General features: G+C 50.1%; 1 protein-coding gene across 3 annotated transcripts; it reads right to left on the reverse strand.

The window, feature by feature from the left end:
* Positions 1-6,189: 6,189 nt before the first annotated feature.
* PRRG3 (proline rich and Gla domain 3) lies at positions 6,190-15,782 on the reverse strand. Of its 3 annotated transcripts, none has more exons than XM_007992997.3 (4): positions 15,625-15,782; positions 11,265-11,302; positions 9,930-10,090; positions 6,190-9,580 (listed from the first exon to the last, which is right to left on the reverse strand). In XM_007992997.3, exons 2-4 carry the CDS (start codon positions 11,269-11,271, stop codon positions 9,053-9,055), a joined length of 696 nt encoding a protein of 231 aa, XP_007991188.1. In that variant the 5' UTR covers positions 11,272-11,302; positions 15,625-15,782; the 3' UTR covers positions 6,190-9,052. The 3 variants fall into 3 exon arrangements, with proteins under 3 accessions (XP_007991188.1, XP_072869457.1, XP_007991189.1); XM_073013356.1 differs by lacking the exon at positions 15,625-15,782 and adding an exon at positions 15,094-15,395; XM_007992998.3 differs by lacking the exon at positions 15,625-15,782 and adding an exon at positions 14,835-14,911.
* Between the last annotated feature and the right edge of the window lie 266 nt (positions 15,783-16,048).

The raw sequence follows: 16,048 nt of genomic DNA on the forward strand, positions 1-16,048 counted from the left end.
AAGACAGAGATCAACAGAGACCTTGTCTGCTTTGTTTGCTGGCCCCTCAGCACTTAGCATGCTGCCCAGCATATTAGAAGATTACTAAATAGTGGTTGGATTGGAATGACCTGAATGTTAGAAAACAAAACGATCCCCCCTTAGCATCTTGTCTTATGCCATTAAACTCTCAACTCCTGGAAAGTGTTGCCTCCATCATATGCACTGTCTCCACTTGTTGCCTCCCAGGCATCCCACTGCTCATTCTAGTCTGGCTTCTTCAGTCACTATGGAACTGAAACCACCCCTTGCCAAGGTCACCAATGACCCCCTGATGGCTCCATACAATGAATTCACTTTGGCTGTCATCTTTCTTGGCTTCTTGAAAGCATTTCACATCATTGTCTACTGTCTCCTTCTAGAAACATTCTAGTCCTTTGGTTTTCAGGGCTCCATACTCCAGTGCTTTTCCTCCCACCTGTCTGGCCTCCCTTCTGGGCCATTGGGTCCACACTCAAGACCACTTGTTGTCTTTCTGAGACCTCAAGCAATTCTGATCTCTTCTGCTGCAGCCTAGGCCTCCCTCCTCAACTACACTCAAATGCACTATACACCACATATGCAACACGTCAACTCAAACCTGTAGTCTTTTGCTCCCCTAAACCTTCTCCTCCTCAACTGTGACCCTTCCCAGGGAATGGCCCTACCATCTACTCTCCTATCTGAGCCCCTAAACCTGAGAGTCATCTGGGATTACTTGCTACCCCTTCCCAATGCAATCAGTCACCATGCATGGTTCTACCTCCTGAATAGAGAATTCAGTGTTTCTTCCAATGTGATGCAAAGATCCCCTGCAGAAGAATCAACTGAGTGATCTGGCCACAATGCACATGCCTGGCCCAACCCTGGACTCAAGGTATCAGACTCTGAGGGTGGGATCTGGAGATCTGCATTCTAAACAATCAGATGGTCTTGTGCCTATCAAAGTTTGAGTAAAAACCTTCTCAACAGTCTATTTCTCTCTGTCTCTTCTGTCATCAGCCTCATCCATCCTATTGCTGTCTCTTGCCTGGGTGATGGCAATAACCTGACCTCCCTGACTTCTCTTATTCTTCAGCTCCCGCAGCCTGTTTTCCACATGGCTGGCAAAGCATGCCTGGCCATGCCCTCTTGCTCCTTAAGACACCCCTTGGTGGCTTCCCCTTATCACTAGGGTAAAGACTACAGCTCTGAATGCTGCCTAAAGGCCCTAACATAGGCTCACCTCCATGTATCTTGCAAATCTCATCTTGCACAGGTCTTTATCCTCATGCTACCCTGTCTTCTGTTTCCTTAAAACCACGATGGACTTGCTAAACTCCAGGCCTCTTCACGTGCTGCCCCTCTGCCTGTCTGAATTGTCTTGCATGGTCTTTGCTTGGCTGATTCTTACCCATCCTTCACTTTGGTTGGCCATGGCTTCCTCAGGAAGACTTTCTCTGGAAGCCCCCAGCCTCAGCCCTCTGGACTTCCCCTAGCATAAAGTTCATCTTGCACCATTGCTACAGCTGTTCTGATGTTTCCCCAACCCAGCTATGCCCAGAGCTCCAGGCAGCCAGGGCCTGCATGCCCCAGCTTGTGGAGCATCATGCTCTGCCAGCACCCACCCCTATATGTCCTATCAGCCCAAGGACCCAGCAGTGCCACCACCAATTCGCCCACCCTCTGGGCTCCTGTAATCCCATGCAATCAGCCTGATATGAAATGTTACCCAGTCTCTATTTTTATAGCTCAGAAATCCTAGTGAAACTGAACCCATCAAGCAGTTTGAGCTCTTCAGAGAAAATGCTGAAGTTAACGTCATTGGATCTGGCGGTCTTGTGATTCCCCAAAACAATATATTTTGTCTATAAAAACAACCTGTGGGGCACAAACGTTGTGTCTATTCTTCAGGCTTTGGGTTCTCACATCACTTCCCACAGATGAACCCTGGATGAAGCATTCTGAAGCCCACTTCTCCTTTCCCAACTCACCTGCCCTGTGGAAACTTTTGGCAGCTGTCCCAAGTCTGTCCAGCATGGCAGGGAAGAAACTGCTTTGGGGCCTGGTTGGAGACTGACAAGGTGCCCCTCTGTATTTGCCAGCATCTCAGAGAAGCTGTGATGTTCACCCTTCAAGATTTTCCAGAATGTGCATGATGTGCTTAGGTTGGAGGAAGGAGCAACAAAGAGTCTTCCTGCCATGAGTGGAGCATTATGAGCCAAAATTTGTCCCCCTAAAATTCATATGTCGAAGTTGTAAACCCCCAGGACCTCAACATGTGACTGTAGGAGTAATTAAGGACTAATTAAGTGGAAATGAGGTCAATGGGGTAGGACCTAATCCAATCTGACTGGCATCCTTATAAGGAAGAGGAGATTGGGAGCACTAAAAAGAACAGAGGGAAGATACTGTGAAGCCACAGGGAAAAGATGGCCATCGGCAAGCCAAGTAAACAAGCCTCAAAAGAAATCAACCCTGCCAGCACCTTGATCTCAGACTTCCAGCCTCTAGAACCTTGAGAAATTCTTCTGTGGTTTAAGCCCCCCAGCCTGTAATATTTTGTTTTGGCAGCCCAAGCAAACTAATGCATGGAGTTTGGGCTCCAATTCTAGAACACAATCAATCAATACATTTTTAAAAATTGAACACTTACTGTGATCCAGGCACTGTGCTGTGTTCTAGGGCAGAAGTGGTGAGAAAAGTTATACATGGTCCCTGCCCAAATGGGGTTACCAATAGGGCAGGGAGAGGAAGGGGGCATTTTGGAGGGATCTATAGTCAACACAAAACCAACGCAAAGTCACCCTTCCCCAAAAGGGACCAGCAGTGCTAGGTGCATGGCCTGGGGTGGGGACATCAGGACAGACCTGGATTCACATGATGGAGCCAGGACTTCCTTTCTGTGAGATCTTCGTCAAATGGCATGTCTTTGCTGGCTTTGCTTCCCTCTGCTGTAAACTAGGGTTAGTTATAAACCCCTTATCACAAGTTTCTAGAGAGGATTGTGTCAGTCAGTGCATGTACAAGGCTTGGCATATACTAAGTGCTCAATAAATGCTGGCTATGATCATTTATAATCACAATTCAGGCATCTTCCCCACTGCCCTTCCATCCTGTCACTCCTTGTAGCCTCAGGCCAGCTACTATGAGGGAGTGGCACTGGTGCAGGATGGGAGGCTGGGGAGAGGGCAAGGAGAGGGACCCCACCTTCCCAAGCCACACCCTTGAGGCACAGGGTCTGCTTTTCACCTGATCCCCTGTCTCTGGGGGTAGAACTGTCTCCCTCCACCATCACCCCATTAAGTCCCTGCCCCTGACTTGCCCTCATCGTCTATAAGCAAATGCCTTGGCCCCAGAACCTGTGGCTAGATTAGCAAGGGAGGCCCAGTCCACTGGATGGTGCATAAGGGGGACTTTGGAAGCCCAGGGCATCCTTCATGTATTAACTTCCTTGCATGCGCAAACTGGGACCCTAAGTCACTGCCTAGAACATTTGTCTCTGGCAAAAGAGCCTAAAGTTCAAAACCCATGTTCAGAATATGACCCCATCTGTGTGCCTGAAGGGCCTTCCTTTGACTTTCCAGCATCCCCAGAAGGTAAGCATCACTCAAGCCCCATCTCCCCAAGGCCTCTGGCTGCCATTCATGGCATTTGGGCTCCATATTCAGTCTTCTAAGGAGGTCCCAAGTTTCACTGCCATTGTCCCATCACTTCCAGGGTCTTCCCGATTAAAGGACAGATTACTTTCATTACTTGGAGTTGGCACAACTAGCACTTGCGACTTCCTGTGGCTATATCTCTCTGCATACCCACAGCTGGGAATCTCTGAGGGCTAAGACCATGTTTCCTCTGTGCAGAAGCTGCGCATTATTGCCCTCTGAACAATCCCTGACCCTTGCCATCCTTAGAACTCAGGAAGCCCAGCCAGGGCAAAACCTGAGTACTGTACACCTTCTACTCCTCTCCCAGCTTTGAAACCAAGCAGGGCATCCTTCCAGCAAGGGACACCTCTGTTAGTAAGCAGGGATAATCTGACTAGGAAGTTTCTAGCTATGATTTGTGACAGATCTTACTAACCTCATCCCAGAAGGACAGGTCAGGAGATCATTTTACACACTGGGGACAAACTTTAGGACCCAGGACATATCTGCTTCCTGCTCCTGGACTGGTTTGGGCTACTTCCTTACCTACAGTCTGACCCACAACCACCCATACCCCTTGGAAGTTTGGGAGTCAGTAGGGATCCAAGATGGATGAGGACAGGATTCAAGTGGATGCCATTTGCTCTTTATTATTATTGTTTTCTTGTAAAGAAGAAGACAAAATGTAACAGCCAAACTCAACAATTATGAAAAGAAAGAGAGAGAAATCAGAAGCAAGTTTGTCTGTTGTTCCCAGGCTCCAGTGAAATGCTGACATATTACTGAATGCACAGATTTCCCAGCTGACAAGGGTTAACACATGAATACAAGCACAGTTTAAAGTGGTACCAAAATTAATCAATTTCACAGTAATTATTTCTATAAGCTCAGTTGCACATATCAGGGTTTCCACTGTCACAAATTCACAATGTCAGAATGAAATAGCAGATGTGTTCAGGCCTGGAAAAGTGGCATCTGTGAGAGGAGATGGATTGAGAGGCAAAAGCAGCTGGGGGATTTGTCCCAATCCTGAAGATCTGAAGGCTGGGGGTGGGTAAAGGGCAGGCACTGTTCAGCAGTCAGATGTCAGTATAGTGAAACAACTGTTGAGGCATTGAGCTTGAGAGGGTGTGCTATTTGGGTATGTTTGTCAGAGAAATTCTTGCTAGAGAGAGACTCGCTGCCCACAGTCTGAAAGGAAAAGCTCCCACGTTTGAATATTTGGAGGCGAATGATGGAGCGGCCAGTCTGACAGTGAAGCATCTGCTTTACAGAATATTTAGAAAGATACATCACGTGTATTAGTTTAAATTGCAGTCCAGTTCACAAACTATGTTATTCACAGGATAAATAAAGGAGTAGAGTGAAAGGCTGCAATATCCAACATCCTTGCGATGGAGAGAGAACAAGAGATCACACTGTACATACAAGAAGTGCTGAACCGCAAAGCTGAAGGCACGGTGAAGGGATCCTTAATATCTTGGGCCTTTTCTTTGAAAAGGGTACTCATTTTAAACTGGATTTCTCTTACACAAAAGACCCTGAACATTGGCTAAAGGGAAGAATATTTCAAATATTTTTACGTAGCCAGAATCACAGCTACTGTGAATTGTCTTGAGTTGTGATTTTCTCGAAGTTCTGAAGTAGTGGGCTTCAAATTAATGGACTTTTACTATAGTTGCAAGCAGTCTGATTACTGTACTTTTAAATTAGCTAATTGTAGTGATTAGTATCAGTAGAGTTCCGTGGCAGGGGGGTGGGGGGCTGTGCTTGTTTCTGAATCGGTGAAGTCCTGAAATGGAGCTTCATTACTTGTCAGGCTGAAAAGCCACCTAGACCAGCAGCTCTACTGCCAAGACATCCATCTCAGCCTCAACTGTGAGTGTCCACACATGAGACAGCACACATACATACTCCTAGAAAGACAGAGCCTCTGTGAGTGAGACTCTCTGCATGATCTCTCTCTCTCTCGGACAAAATAACAATCTAGAGGCAGTGTTTAACTTTTTTTTTCTTCCTTCTCATGGGATGTCATTTGGTTGTCAAAAGATCAGCTCCGGCTGGGGGTTGTGATGCTCCACCCACTGGGAGAGGGGAACCATTCGGCTCTTACTACTTGACAAAAAGACACTTTCCTGTCCTGAATTCCTCATATTCGGGCTACCAAAAAGGCGATGTCCGACAGACCAGGCAGACTCCTGTTTCTGGAAGCACCCTAAGGAATTCACATTCATGGCAGTGGGATTGGAAGTTGAAAGAGAGACCTCCCGGGGCTGACTGCTCAGCACTGCGTCTCCCTCAGCCAGGGCTCGACGCAGCTGTGCGGGTGGTGTGCACACGCCAGGCACCTGTGCACCCCACTCTTGCACTTGTGCTTTCATTTTGAAAACCAGAGGCAATGGGGAGTGGGGGGAGGGACAGGATCTCGATTTTTCTTTTAAAAAATCTTAAAAAGTTTTTGGTTGAAAACAAGTGACAGTCACATTTCAAGAAATTTTTAAAGACTTCTTTTTGAAAAATGAAAAACATCTAAGTAACTAGTCCCGCCATACCCAAAGTCAATAGTCACACATCTTTCCACAAAAAGAAAAAAAAAAAAAAAAAAAAAAACATGCCCAGGAGTGCTCAGATTTCTTTCAGCTGCTGACACTCACAGAACAGGAGCCTGGGCCAGGGGCATCATGCCAAAAGGGCGTGTGAGCGGGGGTTGCACAGGGTGGAGGCCTGCAGAATGGAGCTGCTTTGTCTTCTTCCAAAGCCTTTTTCAAGGAGGCAAAGGGTGACAACTTTGGGGGTTGGGCGTCCAATAGTTAATGTCACTTTTCCTTGCTCAGGGTCCTGTCATCAGGCTACTCAGCCCTGGGAGGGGAGGTGACATTCCTCTTTTCAGACCGGATCCTTCCTGGTACAAATATAGCTGCACACCGGCTATTGTTTCAGATAAGCAATGAGAAAAGGCAACGTGCACACTTAGATACACACACACACACACACACACACACACGCATAGAAGTCCAAAAACAACAAAAATGTAGCCACAAAAGAGTTAGCATTGTATCAAATCCACCTCCATACAAAGACAGAGTTTGAAAAGATATGTACAGGGCATTCGTAAAAGCCAAGTGTGCACCGCAAGGAGTGATGCCGCTGTGTGCTGTACAGTCTTTTTTCTACAATGTGCTGCAAAAACCATCCCAGAGACCATGGTGCAACCCCACCTGGCAGAACATCGTGAAGCATCTGAACCGAACACCACAGGCCTTAAGCAACCACCTGTGACTCTTCCCATGGCCTGTCCTCAGTCCCTGAAGGACACATGCTGCTCTCCATGGGCCAGGCTTTGGGCTTCTTCCTGCTCTCTCCCATTACCACCCAGCTGCAACTCAGATGCCAAAGGCAGCGGGCATTTCTTGGCAAGCTCCCTTTGGCTCTGATCAGCGGAGCTCATGCCCGGCTCTGTGCTGAGTAGACTTAGGATAAGTTTCTTCTCACCTGCTCCCAGGTCACACTCTGGCACCTACTTGAAGAAATATTGGGAGAGCCAGGGCTAGCCCCGAGCTTCAGGTTTCCCCAGGTCCCCCAACATGGAAAAAGCAGGGGCCTTCTAAGCCAAAAACACCTTTGTGACGAAGGGCAAGAGTGCAATGTTGAAGGCCCAGGGGAGGGAAAGACAAAGGAATGAAAGGTAGAATGTCACCTGCTTAGCATCTCTGGCATCAGGGAGCTCTGGGGAGGACGAGAGGATGGAAAGGGTCAACTGACGGGAGATTGACTCCCCAAGTGGAGACTCAACATCAGAGGCATATGAGGGCCTCAGCTAAGACTGCTTCCTTACAACCTGCACCTTTCTAGAAGACTCTTCCTAAGGCAAACCTCACTGGCTTCCTGGCACTTCAAGCACTTCACAGGCATTTGCTCAGTCAGCCTCCAACAGGCCTATGAGGTAGGGGGAAGGATGGAAAACCCCAGCCACAGGGTCGAGTGGTCCAAGCTGGTGGCCTCACTGGGATAGGGACACAAGCCTTCTCACTGGAAGCACGTCCCAGGACAAGTCCTCAGGGCTATAGCAGCCTCCAGAAGTCCTCTGTGGCCTGAAGGCAGGGCTGCATTCAAGGAATGAGTCCCAATGTCTGCCTTAGAGAGATATTTTGATAGAAAGAAGCTTGTCAACTGAGTGAATTTTAAACTGCTGTGGTTGCCAATAGACCCAGGCCATGCATTCCTGCACCACACAAAAATTTGCTACAGTTTTTAAAGCACCACAGAGGAGAAATGGTTTGGTGTTGAGGTCAAGAGGATGGAGACGGAAGTAGGGGGAGGCAGTATCAACAGTGTCTAGCATGGTCACTGACAGTTAAAGGGCAGGTGCCTTCTGCCCTACTGCTGTCCAAAGCCTCACTGAAAACAGACTGGCACCTGGCAACAGCAGAGCAAACCCCAAATGGGCCTTCGACTCCAGGCCACGGGCTTCTCCACAAGTGTTTTAAAAGGGACACTTTAGGATCTTCTCCCGAGATGGGCACCATCATTAAGGAGAAATTCTCAATCTGAAGTTCAATTTCAATGCACCATTCACAAAAAGTAGGCTCATGCCAGTGGGTAGTGGTTTGAACACAGCTGGTCCACATGTCTGGAGAGACAAGCACACTAGAAACTGAATGGCAGAGTCCACGTGGGCCCCTTGGTCAATGTGGATGAGGAAACTCTGCCACCCAGCCCTCTGGCCTTCATGCTTCACACACCCTGTCCTCCTTCCAGGAATGTGGGGACAGGTTTTGGGGCAGGTGGGCATCACAGATCCATGTGATCAATTTCCCTTGGCCTCCTATGAACGGCCCGGGTGCTAGAGTTTTGTTCTATTGTGTTCATTATTTATTTGTCATGATTTTTTTCACTTTGTTTTTGCTCAATCCTTGTCCCTGTCCTCCAAATATAAGCAAGGACAGAAAGCACAGAACTGTGGAGGGAAAGGGGTGCTGAAAGGCTGGCTTCCCTCCCTTACCCCTATGGCCCAGGGCTCCAGACACAGACAGGCCTCCAGCCAGCCCCACAGCCCCCGGGCTGGGCCTTTGGACATTCTGGTTACAATCAACTCAATGGGGTGATTCCTTTGGCATAAGAGAAGCCAGTTCCTGATGGAAAGACAGGATGTTGGAGGCTTGGGGGTCATCCCAAAGAGTTGGGCACTTTGGCCTTTGGCTCTTCCGGGAGCTTTGACTCATGTGTGGTCCCTACCCCCACCCTCCCCACTTGTCTGTGACAGCTGACTTCCTAAAACTCCGCAGTTAGGGAATTATTTGGCAACGAGGAGGCTAAGGCTGTTTTGTGGTGGCACAGTCTTTAAAAAGTTCAAAAGAAAATATGAGACCTCAGAAAGAGGCGTTCATCCGGGACAGGGCATAAACGTCCCACTATTTGTCAGCGCCAGGGTTCGCGGCCACTATCTCCTCGTACTTTGGGGGTGGGTCGCTGTAAGACATGCTGGCCTCCTCACTGCTGCTCTCTTGGGGCGCAGTCACCTCCTCATAGGAGGGGGGAGGGGTGGTGCTGGACAGTCTGGAGAGAGAGAGCTCAGGGAGGTAGAGAGTGCTCTCGAGTCGGACTGTGGTCCTGCCCCCCCGACTGGGCCCCACCACCACTTGGGGGCTGCTCACTGCCTCTCGGTGCCCAGAAGGCTCCCCTTGACTATGCATGGTACCCCGGTACACCATGACCCGGGGGAGGGTGTGCCCGGCGCGACTGGCTAGGTACCGGTTCTGAGCATAGGAGGGGTGGTGACGAGTTGCTTTCTGTAGCTGGCACCTCCAGATGATGAACAAGGCGATGACAATCAGCAATGCCACCCCCAGAAGGGGTACCACCACGTACATGGCATCTGAGCTCTGTGAGGGGTCTCGGACTGAGTATACTGCATTTGGGTATCCCTTCCAGAACTCCATCTGCAAAAGAAAAAGGGGTACTTATGAGAAGCTCAAGCTCCAGGTGGGCTCAGAGACCTTCAGTAAGTCTGCTGCTTCCTACCCTTCCCCATCTGACTTGTCTCAGAGAGTTACTAGAGAGGCAGCAGAATGTACCAAGGGCAAAGGACAATGCTCCCAAGTGAGGAGGACCCCAAAAGAGTCAGACAATGGGACTGTACGGACTTTATCTGCTCCTTGATGGCCCTAGTGGCTATGCCTTACGCTGGGTGGCTTTCCTTGCTTCTGACTCATCTGCATTACCAGGGCCTGTTCTTGTTATTCCTGAGGCTACTTCTACTCCCAGAACCAGTCCCAGGGTGGTACATGCCGTTTTCTCTTTGTTCTCAAACACTTCCTTGACCTCCTCGTAGCTGCAGATCTCCTCCATGCACTCTCGCTCGATGGTGCCCTGGCGCAGCTCCTCCAGGAACTCATTGGCACGAGGGAATCGTTTCAGGACCGAATGGGCATCCTTGGCCTCCAGAAAAACTGAAGAGACAGCCCTACTGAGGTCTGGAATGGGGAGATGCCCAGGGGCTCCTTCAAACCAGGCCCAGCCCAGCAACTGAAGCATAATTACACAGGGAAACAAGGCCGAGTGAGCAGGCAAGACACTAGGCTTCTGATCAAAGGACATAGCCAGCCCTTTGTAAAAGGGATGGAAAGGCTGACATTCTATGGTGCCATGATACACCTGTCTAGAATACCACGGCCCCAACAAGGCTCAGGCCCCTGGTTACATGGAAGAAAATGGGAGCCAACTGCAAGGAAAGTGCACGTTGCACAGGAACAATAAAGAATAAGAACTGTGAGTAGGCAATCTTCAGTGACTAAATCTCCAGTATCTTTTGCATCACCTTGAAAAGTGAAAGTTGGAGCCCTTGCAATGAGAATGTATTCCTCTTTAAGGCTGATATTGGTAGAACTAATACCAGATAATCCTAGAAGACTCTACCAGGGTGGCATTCCTCCACCTGAACATCCACCTGTGCCACCAAGTTGTCTGGCATCAATAGTCTTGTTCAAGAAAGCCTAATGCAAAGCCAGCCTGGGCTAGATCAGACAAGTGGGCATACACGAGCCTAAGAGCACCTCTGGGGATGGGAAGCAGCAGGGTTCAGATGGAGAGTCTAAGCCTTTACAGACAGGGCACAGACTCCCCCTACAATACTGTCTTTGGATGGTGCGCATATCTACTTATTCCAGAGAGAGAGACCCAGCTACAACCAGGCTGACCAGAATAGCTTGAGCTCTGCACCCACATAAGCCTAAGTTGAGACTGTGAAGGATGAAAGAAGAGGTGACGTTTGCTCCTGTTGTTCACCTAGAGGTGGGACTTCCTGGTTCCCATGTAAAGCAACTCCCCCTGGATACCCAAGCTGGCATGTCTTTGCCAGTGGGCAAGCACCCTTCCCCAGGTCCTATGGCCTGTCACGTTAGTGTCACTCAGGCAAGTCTGGGTAGGTACACATCTACCAGTAACATATGCTCCAGAAGGGAGCCAAAGTGTTGAGAGGGCAAAACTGCTACTCAGCTATTTGGAAAATGGCTACAGGGCCACTTGGGGAGTGGGGGGCAGGGAAGCTGGGAAGGACTTGAAACCTGACTCATGAACCCCTAAGCATGACCCTCCACGGCTCTGCCCGGGTCTGGAAAAACTCACCTGCCATGATGCTCCCTCAGCTCCAGGGTCTCACTTCTCTGGAGTAAGAGAAAAGCAAAGTTGCAGTGAAACCACATCTAGAAATTTACAGGGAACCCTCTTGGCTCTAGGATGTGCCCCCCTCCCACTGGCCTGGTCAAAAGGTTGAAGCAGCACCTTGTGGGGTGCATCATCCTCCATGCAGCCACCCATAGCTTCTGCTGCTTCTGATTCTGCCCCAAGCTCTTCTCCAGAGACCTCCCCAGGCCCAGCAGGGCCCAAAGCAAACCTTTAAGCGTTTTCCCCCAAGAACATGTTCTGAGCATCTATAAGAACCAGGGGTTGACCTTTTTCTTTAAGAAAGGAAAGCTCCTACAGACTGAGGCTCCTCCTTCCTTGCTCCCCTCAATGAATCTTTGCAAATTCCAGTTGGAAAGGACCTCAGAGATAGATGAGGAAATAAAGCCCAGAGAGACGTGCTCAGACAAGGTTAAGCAAATCAACAGTGACAGTGGCAGGACCAGAATTCACAACTAATTTTGATCACAATGGTGAGTCACAGATACCTCCAATGACAAGCACGTTCCCTGAAAACAAAGCTTAACACATCATCAACCATCTCAAAAGTCACTGCCCTGCTGGGACTAGCCTACAGCAATCTTCAATTGACACATCTTCTACAGGGTCTCATCCTCCATGCACAGCAATGCTGCATTCTTCATATTCTCAGGCATATCCAGAAGACCCAAGCCCAGGTGACTCACTGTGTTCATCTTCACCAGACAAAGAGGCAAGATACCTGGAATGTTCTGGAACCAGGCCTCTCTTCTCTCTTTGCATTAAATCCTATAGCAGTAGAGTACCAAGACATGAATTTAGATGACCAACACTGAGATGCCAACTAGAAGAGTTGCCCCTAATGTGAGCTATTGTCCGAAAGCCTTTCTCCTGCTAAGGAGCTATCCAGCCAGTACTTAAACCGTGGTAACAGCACACTGCTCCCTCTGTCCCTCCCCACAACACACACACCCACTCATACACACATTCTGGAGCCCTTGCTGAGCTGTCCACATCTGGGAGCAATCACCCCACTGCTCCCCTCCCCAAGCAGAAGCTCTGGTTTTATGACTAACTGGTTGCAAGACACGTGAACTGTGGAATCCATTGAGCCCTCCTTTTTGCCTAGGCTGCCAGGAAGTTCAGCGTCACTATTGCCAGTCAAGTACAGGCACACTGGAAGCCCAGTTGTTAAGCACATATGCTTCTCTCCTGTGATGTGGTATACAGCTTTCTATTTATGTTTCCAGTGTCTTATTGTGCATGTATAATATGTCACCTAATCCTTTTGGCAAACAGTTGGGATATAAATCAATAATTTAGGCTATCGCAGTGGCTCATGCCTGTAATCCCAACACTTTGGGAGGCTGAGGTGGGCAGATGATCTGAGGTCAGGAGTTTGAGACCAGCCTGACCAGAAAATGGTGAAACCCCATCTCTACTAAAAATACAAAAATTAATTGGGCATGGTGCCGTGCACGCCTGTAGTCCCAGCTACTCAGGAGGCTGAGACAGGAGAATCACTGGAACCAGGGAGGCGGAGATTGCAGTAAGCCAAGATTGCGCCACTGCACTCCAGTTTGGGCAAGAAAGAAAAGAAAGCAAGAAAGAAAGAAAGAAAGAAAGAAAGAAAGAAAGAAAGAAAGAAAGAAAGAAAGAAAGAAAGAAAGAAAGAAAGAAAGAAGAAAGAAAAGAAAGAGAGAGGAAGGAAGGAAGCAAGGAAGGAAGGAAGGAAGGAAGGAAAGGGAAGGGAGAAAGGAAGGGAGAAAGGAAGAAGGGAAGAAAGGAAGAAAGGAAGGAAAGAAAGAAAAAAGAAAGAAAGAAAGAAAGAAAGAAAGAAAGAAAGAAAGAAAGAAAGAAAGAAAGAGAAAGAAAGAAAGAAAGAAAGAAAGAAAGAAAGAAAGAAAGAAAATAAGAAAGAAAGAAAGAAAGAAAGAAAGAAAGAAAGAAAGAAAGAAAGAAAGAAAGAAAGAAAGAGAAAGAAAGAAAGATGGGAGGGAGGGAAGGAAGGAAGGAAGGAAGGAAAGAAGGAAGGAAGGAAGGAAGGAAGGAAGGAAGGAAGGAAGGAAGGAAGGAAGGAAGGAAGGAAGGAAAATTAAAGGTAAAACAGCAAATCTGACACCTATTTGTGGAAAAGCTACATCAAGGGGCTTTCTCTTTTGAAACCTGTAACAATCCCATTCAAAACTATCAACATGTGAATTTGCCAACAGATGGGAGTGCCTTGTGAGACAGTTGGCCCTCAATGTTTGTCAGAACCAAGATGGAATATGATCTCAAAATTATGCTTGCATTATGGATAGCTGAGCTTTATGTGGTGAGGGTGTGGATGTAGTATGCCTCATGGCAAGGATTTTTTGATTGAAGAAAAATGGAGCTGTTGTATCTGGGTTTGAAAAGAATGCATATAGTCTTAACTAATAAGGGAAGAGAGAAAAATATGTTACATTGCTTATCAAAGGAAACTGCAGTGGTTTTTTTAAAAATGTGGAAAAATTTACATAATAGATTATATATATCCATCTTTTGTCCCCCACACACCTAGCCTTGGTCAAAGATGGCTATATGTCACACCTATCATAGACCCAAATACATGTTATCCTGACGCATCTGCTGAAGTCATCAGTTCATTTTTAAGCTTCAGTCAAGCCGGGAACCCCCCAAAACAGTTCCCACGGCATGGTCCACTCCATTAGCAATTCTGTAGCCACCTTCACTGCTGCTGCCGCCTGCCATGAGGTCTCTTCCCCCTCCCTCCCCAAAATGTAGCGCCTGCTTCTTCCCCTATAAATACACCATCAATAGACAGTTACTATAGCAACAATAAGGAAGCAAGCGTGAGGGCTCCACGACAGAGAATGATGCTGCAGCCATACATGTATATGTCCCTCCTGCCCCTGGTGGATACTGTAAAGCTGACTGTAGGCGGAAGGAATTTTTAACCCACTCCCCACAGGAACACAGCTGAATCCTGACAGCCTGGAAAGGAAGGAAGGCAGGGAACTGGCCACCACAAAGACCTTGCTTAACTCCACCCCAGACTGAAGCTTCTGAATCTCAGCCCTCTGGGACACAACTCCCAAAGTCCTTCACATGAAGCCTCGTGACCACCAGAGCACCTGGTGTCCCAAGACATGGCCTCCAAACCACTTCTCCAAACCCTAGACCTTATTTCCATCCCTCAGAACTGATCGCCAGGAAACGGTTCCGTGATCTCCAAATCGCATGACTCATCGACCCACCCAGTGACACGACAACTCCCAAATTATGCTCAAACTCAAACTCTGGGGCCTCCTTGTCCCTTTCCACTCAAGCCAGCTCTGAAAGTGCCTGTTCTCGCCCACCTTCGCTGGACACCAGCGCCCTGACCCAGCAACAATCTTCTCCCGGGGCTGCTCAAGACCCCCCCCCATCACCTTGGCCCGGCCAGGCCTCTAGCTCTTCCCTCTCCAACAATGCCCTGCGCCCAGCTCGTTGGCCCTGGACACTGAACCATGCCCTCGGGACTGGGACACCCAACCCAAATGGCCTCACCGTTCTCCGGGCCCAGAAGGCGGCCGCCCTGTTTGCGCACGCAGCCCGCCACCTCGCTGCTGCGCCTCTTCCAGCAGGGGCCCTGTCCCCGCCCACCTGCTACCCGTCTGCCAAGCCCCCCGGTCCGGCCCAGTCGTCTCCTCCCTCCCTCCCTGCTGCCCTCCCACCGCCCCAGGTACCCTGTCGCCCGCCCCTCCAGGGCCGAAGTGCGCTTGGAAACCCGCCCCTCGCAGCCGGGCGCCCAGGCCCTGCCCATTACCTCGGCACCCCCCTGCCTGCCCCTGCTCTCCTCTGGGAGCTCCGCAGCTGCCCGCCCCCCACACCCCGCCGCGCCAGGGCTGGCCTCGCGCCCCGCGCCTCGCGCGCCACGACCGCAGTGCCCCGATCGCCAGGCCGCGATCGTCGCGCTGCCCTGCGCACCGGGCCGCCGGGTCTCCTGGCCGAGTGGAGGAAGGAGGGGTGGGGGCGACGGAGTGGGCCGAGGGGGTTGGGAGAGCGGGCGGGCAAGCTGGGCCGGAGGGGCGGCGGCGCGCACCGAGCACAGCGCGCCCGCGCCCCACTCTGCCGGCGCCGCCCCTGCCCCCGCCCGTGCCGCCGGGGGGCGGGGCCTGACTGGCGGGCTTGGGGCGCACAGAGGACCCTTGGCCAAAGCCCTGGTCCAGTCGTGACCCAAGGCGTGGGCCCTCGGAAGATACCGCGCAGCAGGGAGCTCGGGCGGCCGCTCTCAAGGCCCGCGCGCCAGGCGTCCCTGCGCAGCCCAACCCCCGTCCTGTCCCCACTCCGGGCTCACCTGCCATTCAGGCCCGCTCGGCTCCTGAGGCCGCCGAAAAGAGAGGGGGTCTAGCCTGCAGCCTAGGCCTGCCTTGCCAGGGATCCACAGGGCCCGCAGAAGAAGGGCCGAGTCGAGGCCGCGTTCCGCCAATGACTGGGTGACCTTGGCTTCCTCACTTACCTAACCCCACCCTGCCCTGGGAAGGCAGGCTTCTCTCCTGCAAAGTCCGAGAAATGGGGAGAATTCTGCCTCCCTCGCGAGGCTGCAGCGAGTTGAAGGAGGAAATGGGTTTGGAAAACTCTAAGGCTCAGTAAGGGGAGAAGGAATCTTCTGGGCCTGCAAGGAGCGCTAGTTGGGGGCTCCTTTGGAGGCCGCACTGTGAGAGGTTTAGCATGGCAGGACAAGACGCATAGCAGAGATTACACTAGTCCAGGAAGAACTA

This window comes from Chlorocebus sabaeus, chromosome X, assembly GCF_047675955.1.
Source record: "Chlorocebus sabaeus isolate Y175 chromosome X, mChlSab1.0.hap1, whole genome shotgun sequence".
Taxonomy (NCBI): domain Eukaryota; kingdom Metazoa; phylum Chordata; class Mammalia; order Primates; family Cercopithecidae; genus Chlorocebus; species Chlorocebus sabaeus.

Excerpts from the sequence above, each read along its gene's own strand:
- PRRG3 (XM_007992997.3), bottom strand. Across the intron at positions 9,581-9,929 it reads TTGAGAACAAAGAGAAAACG|ATGGAGTTCTGGAAGGGATA; the intron begins GCATGTACCACC and ends TTTCTTTTGCAG.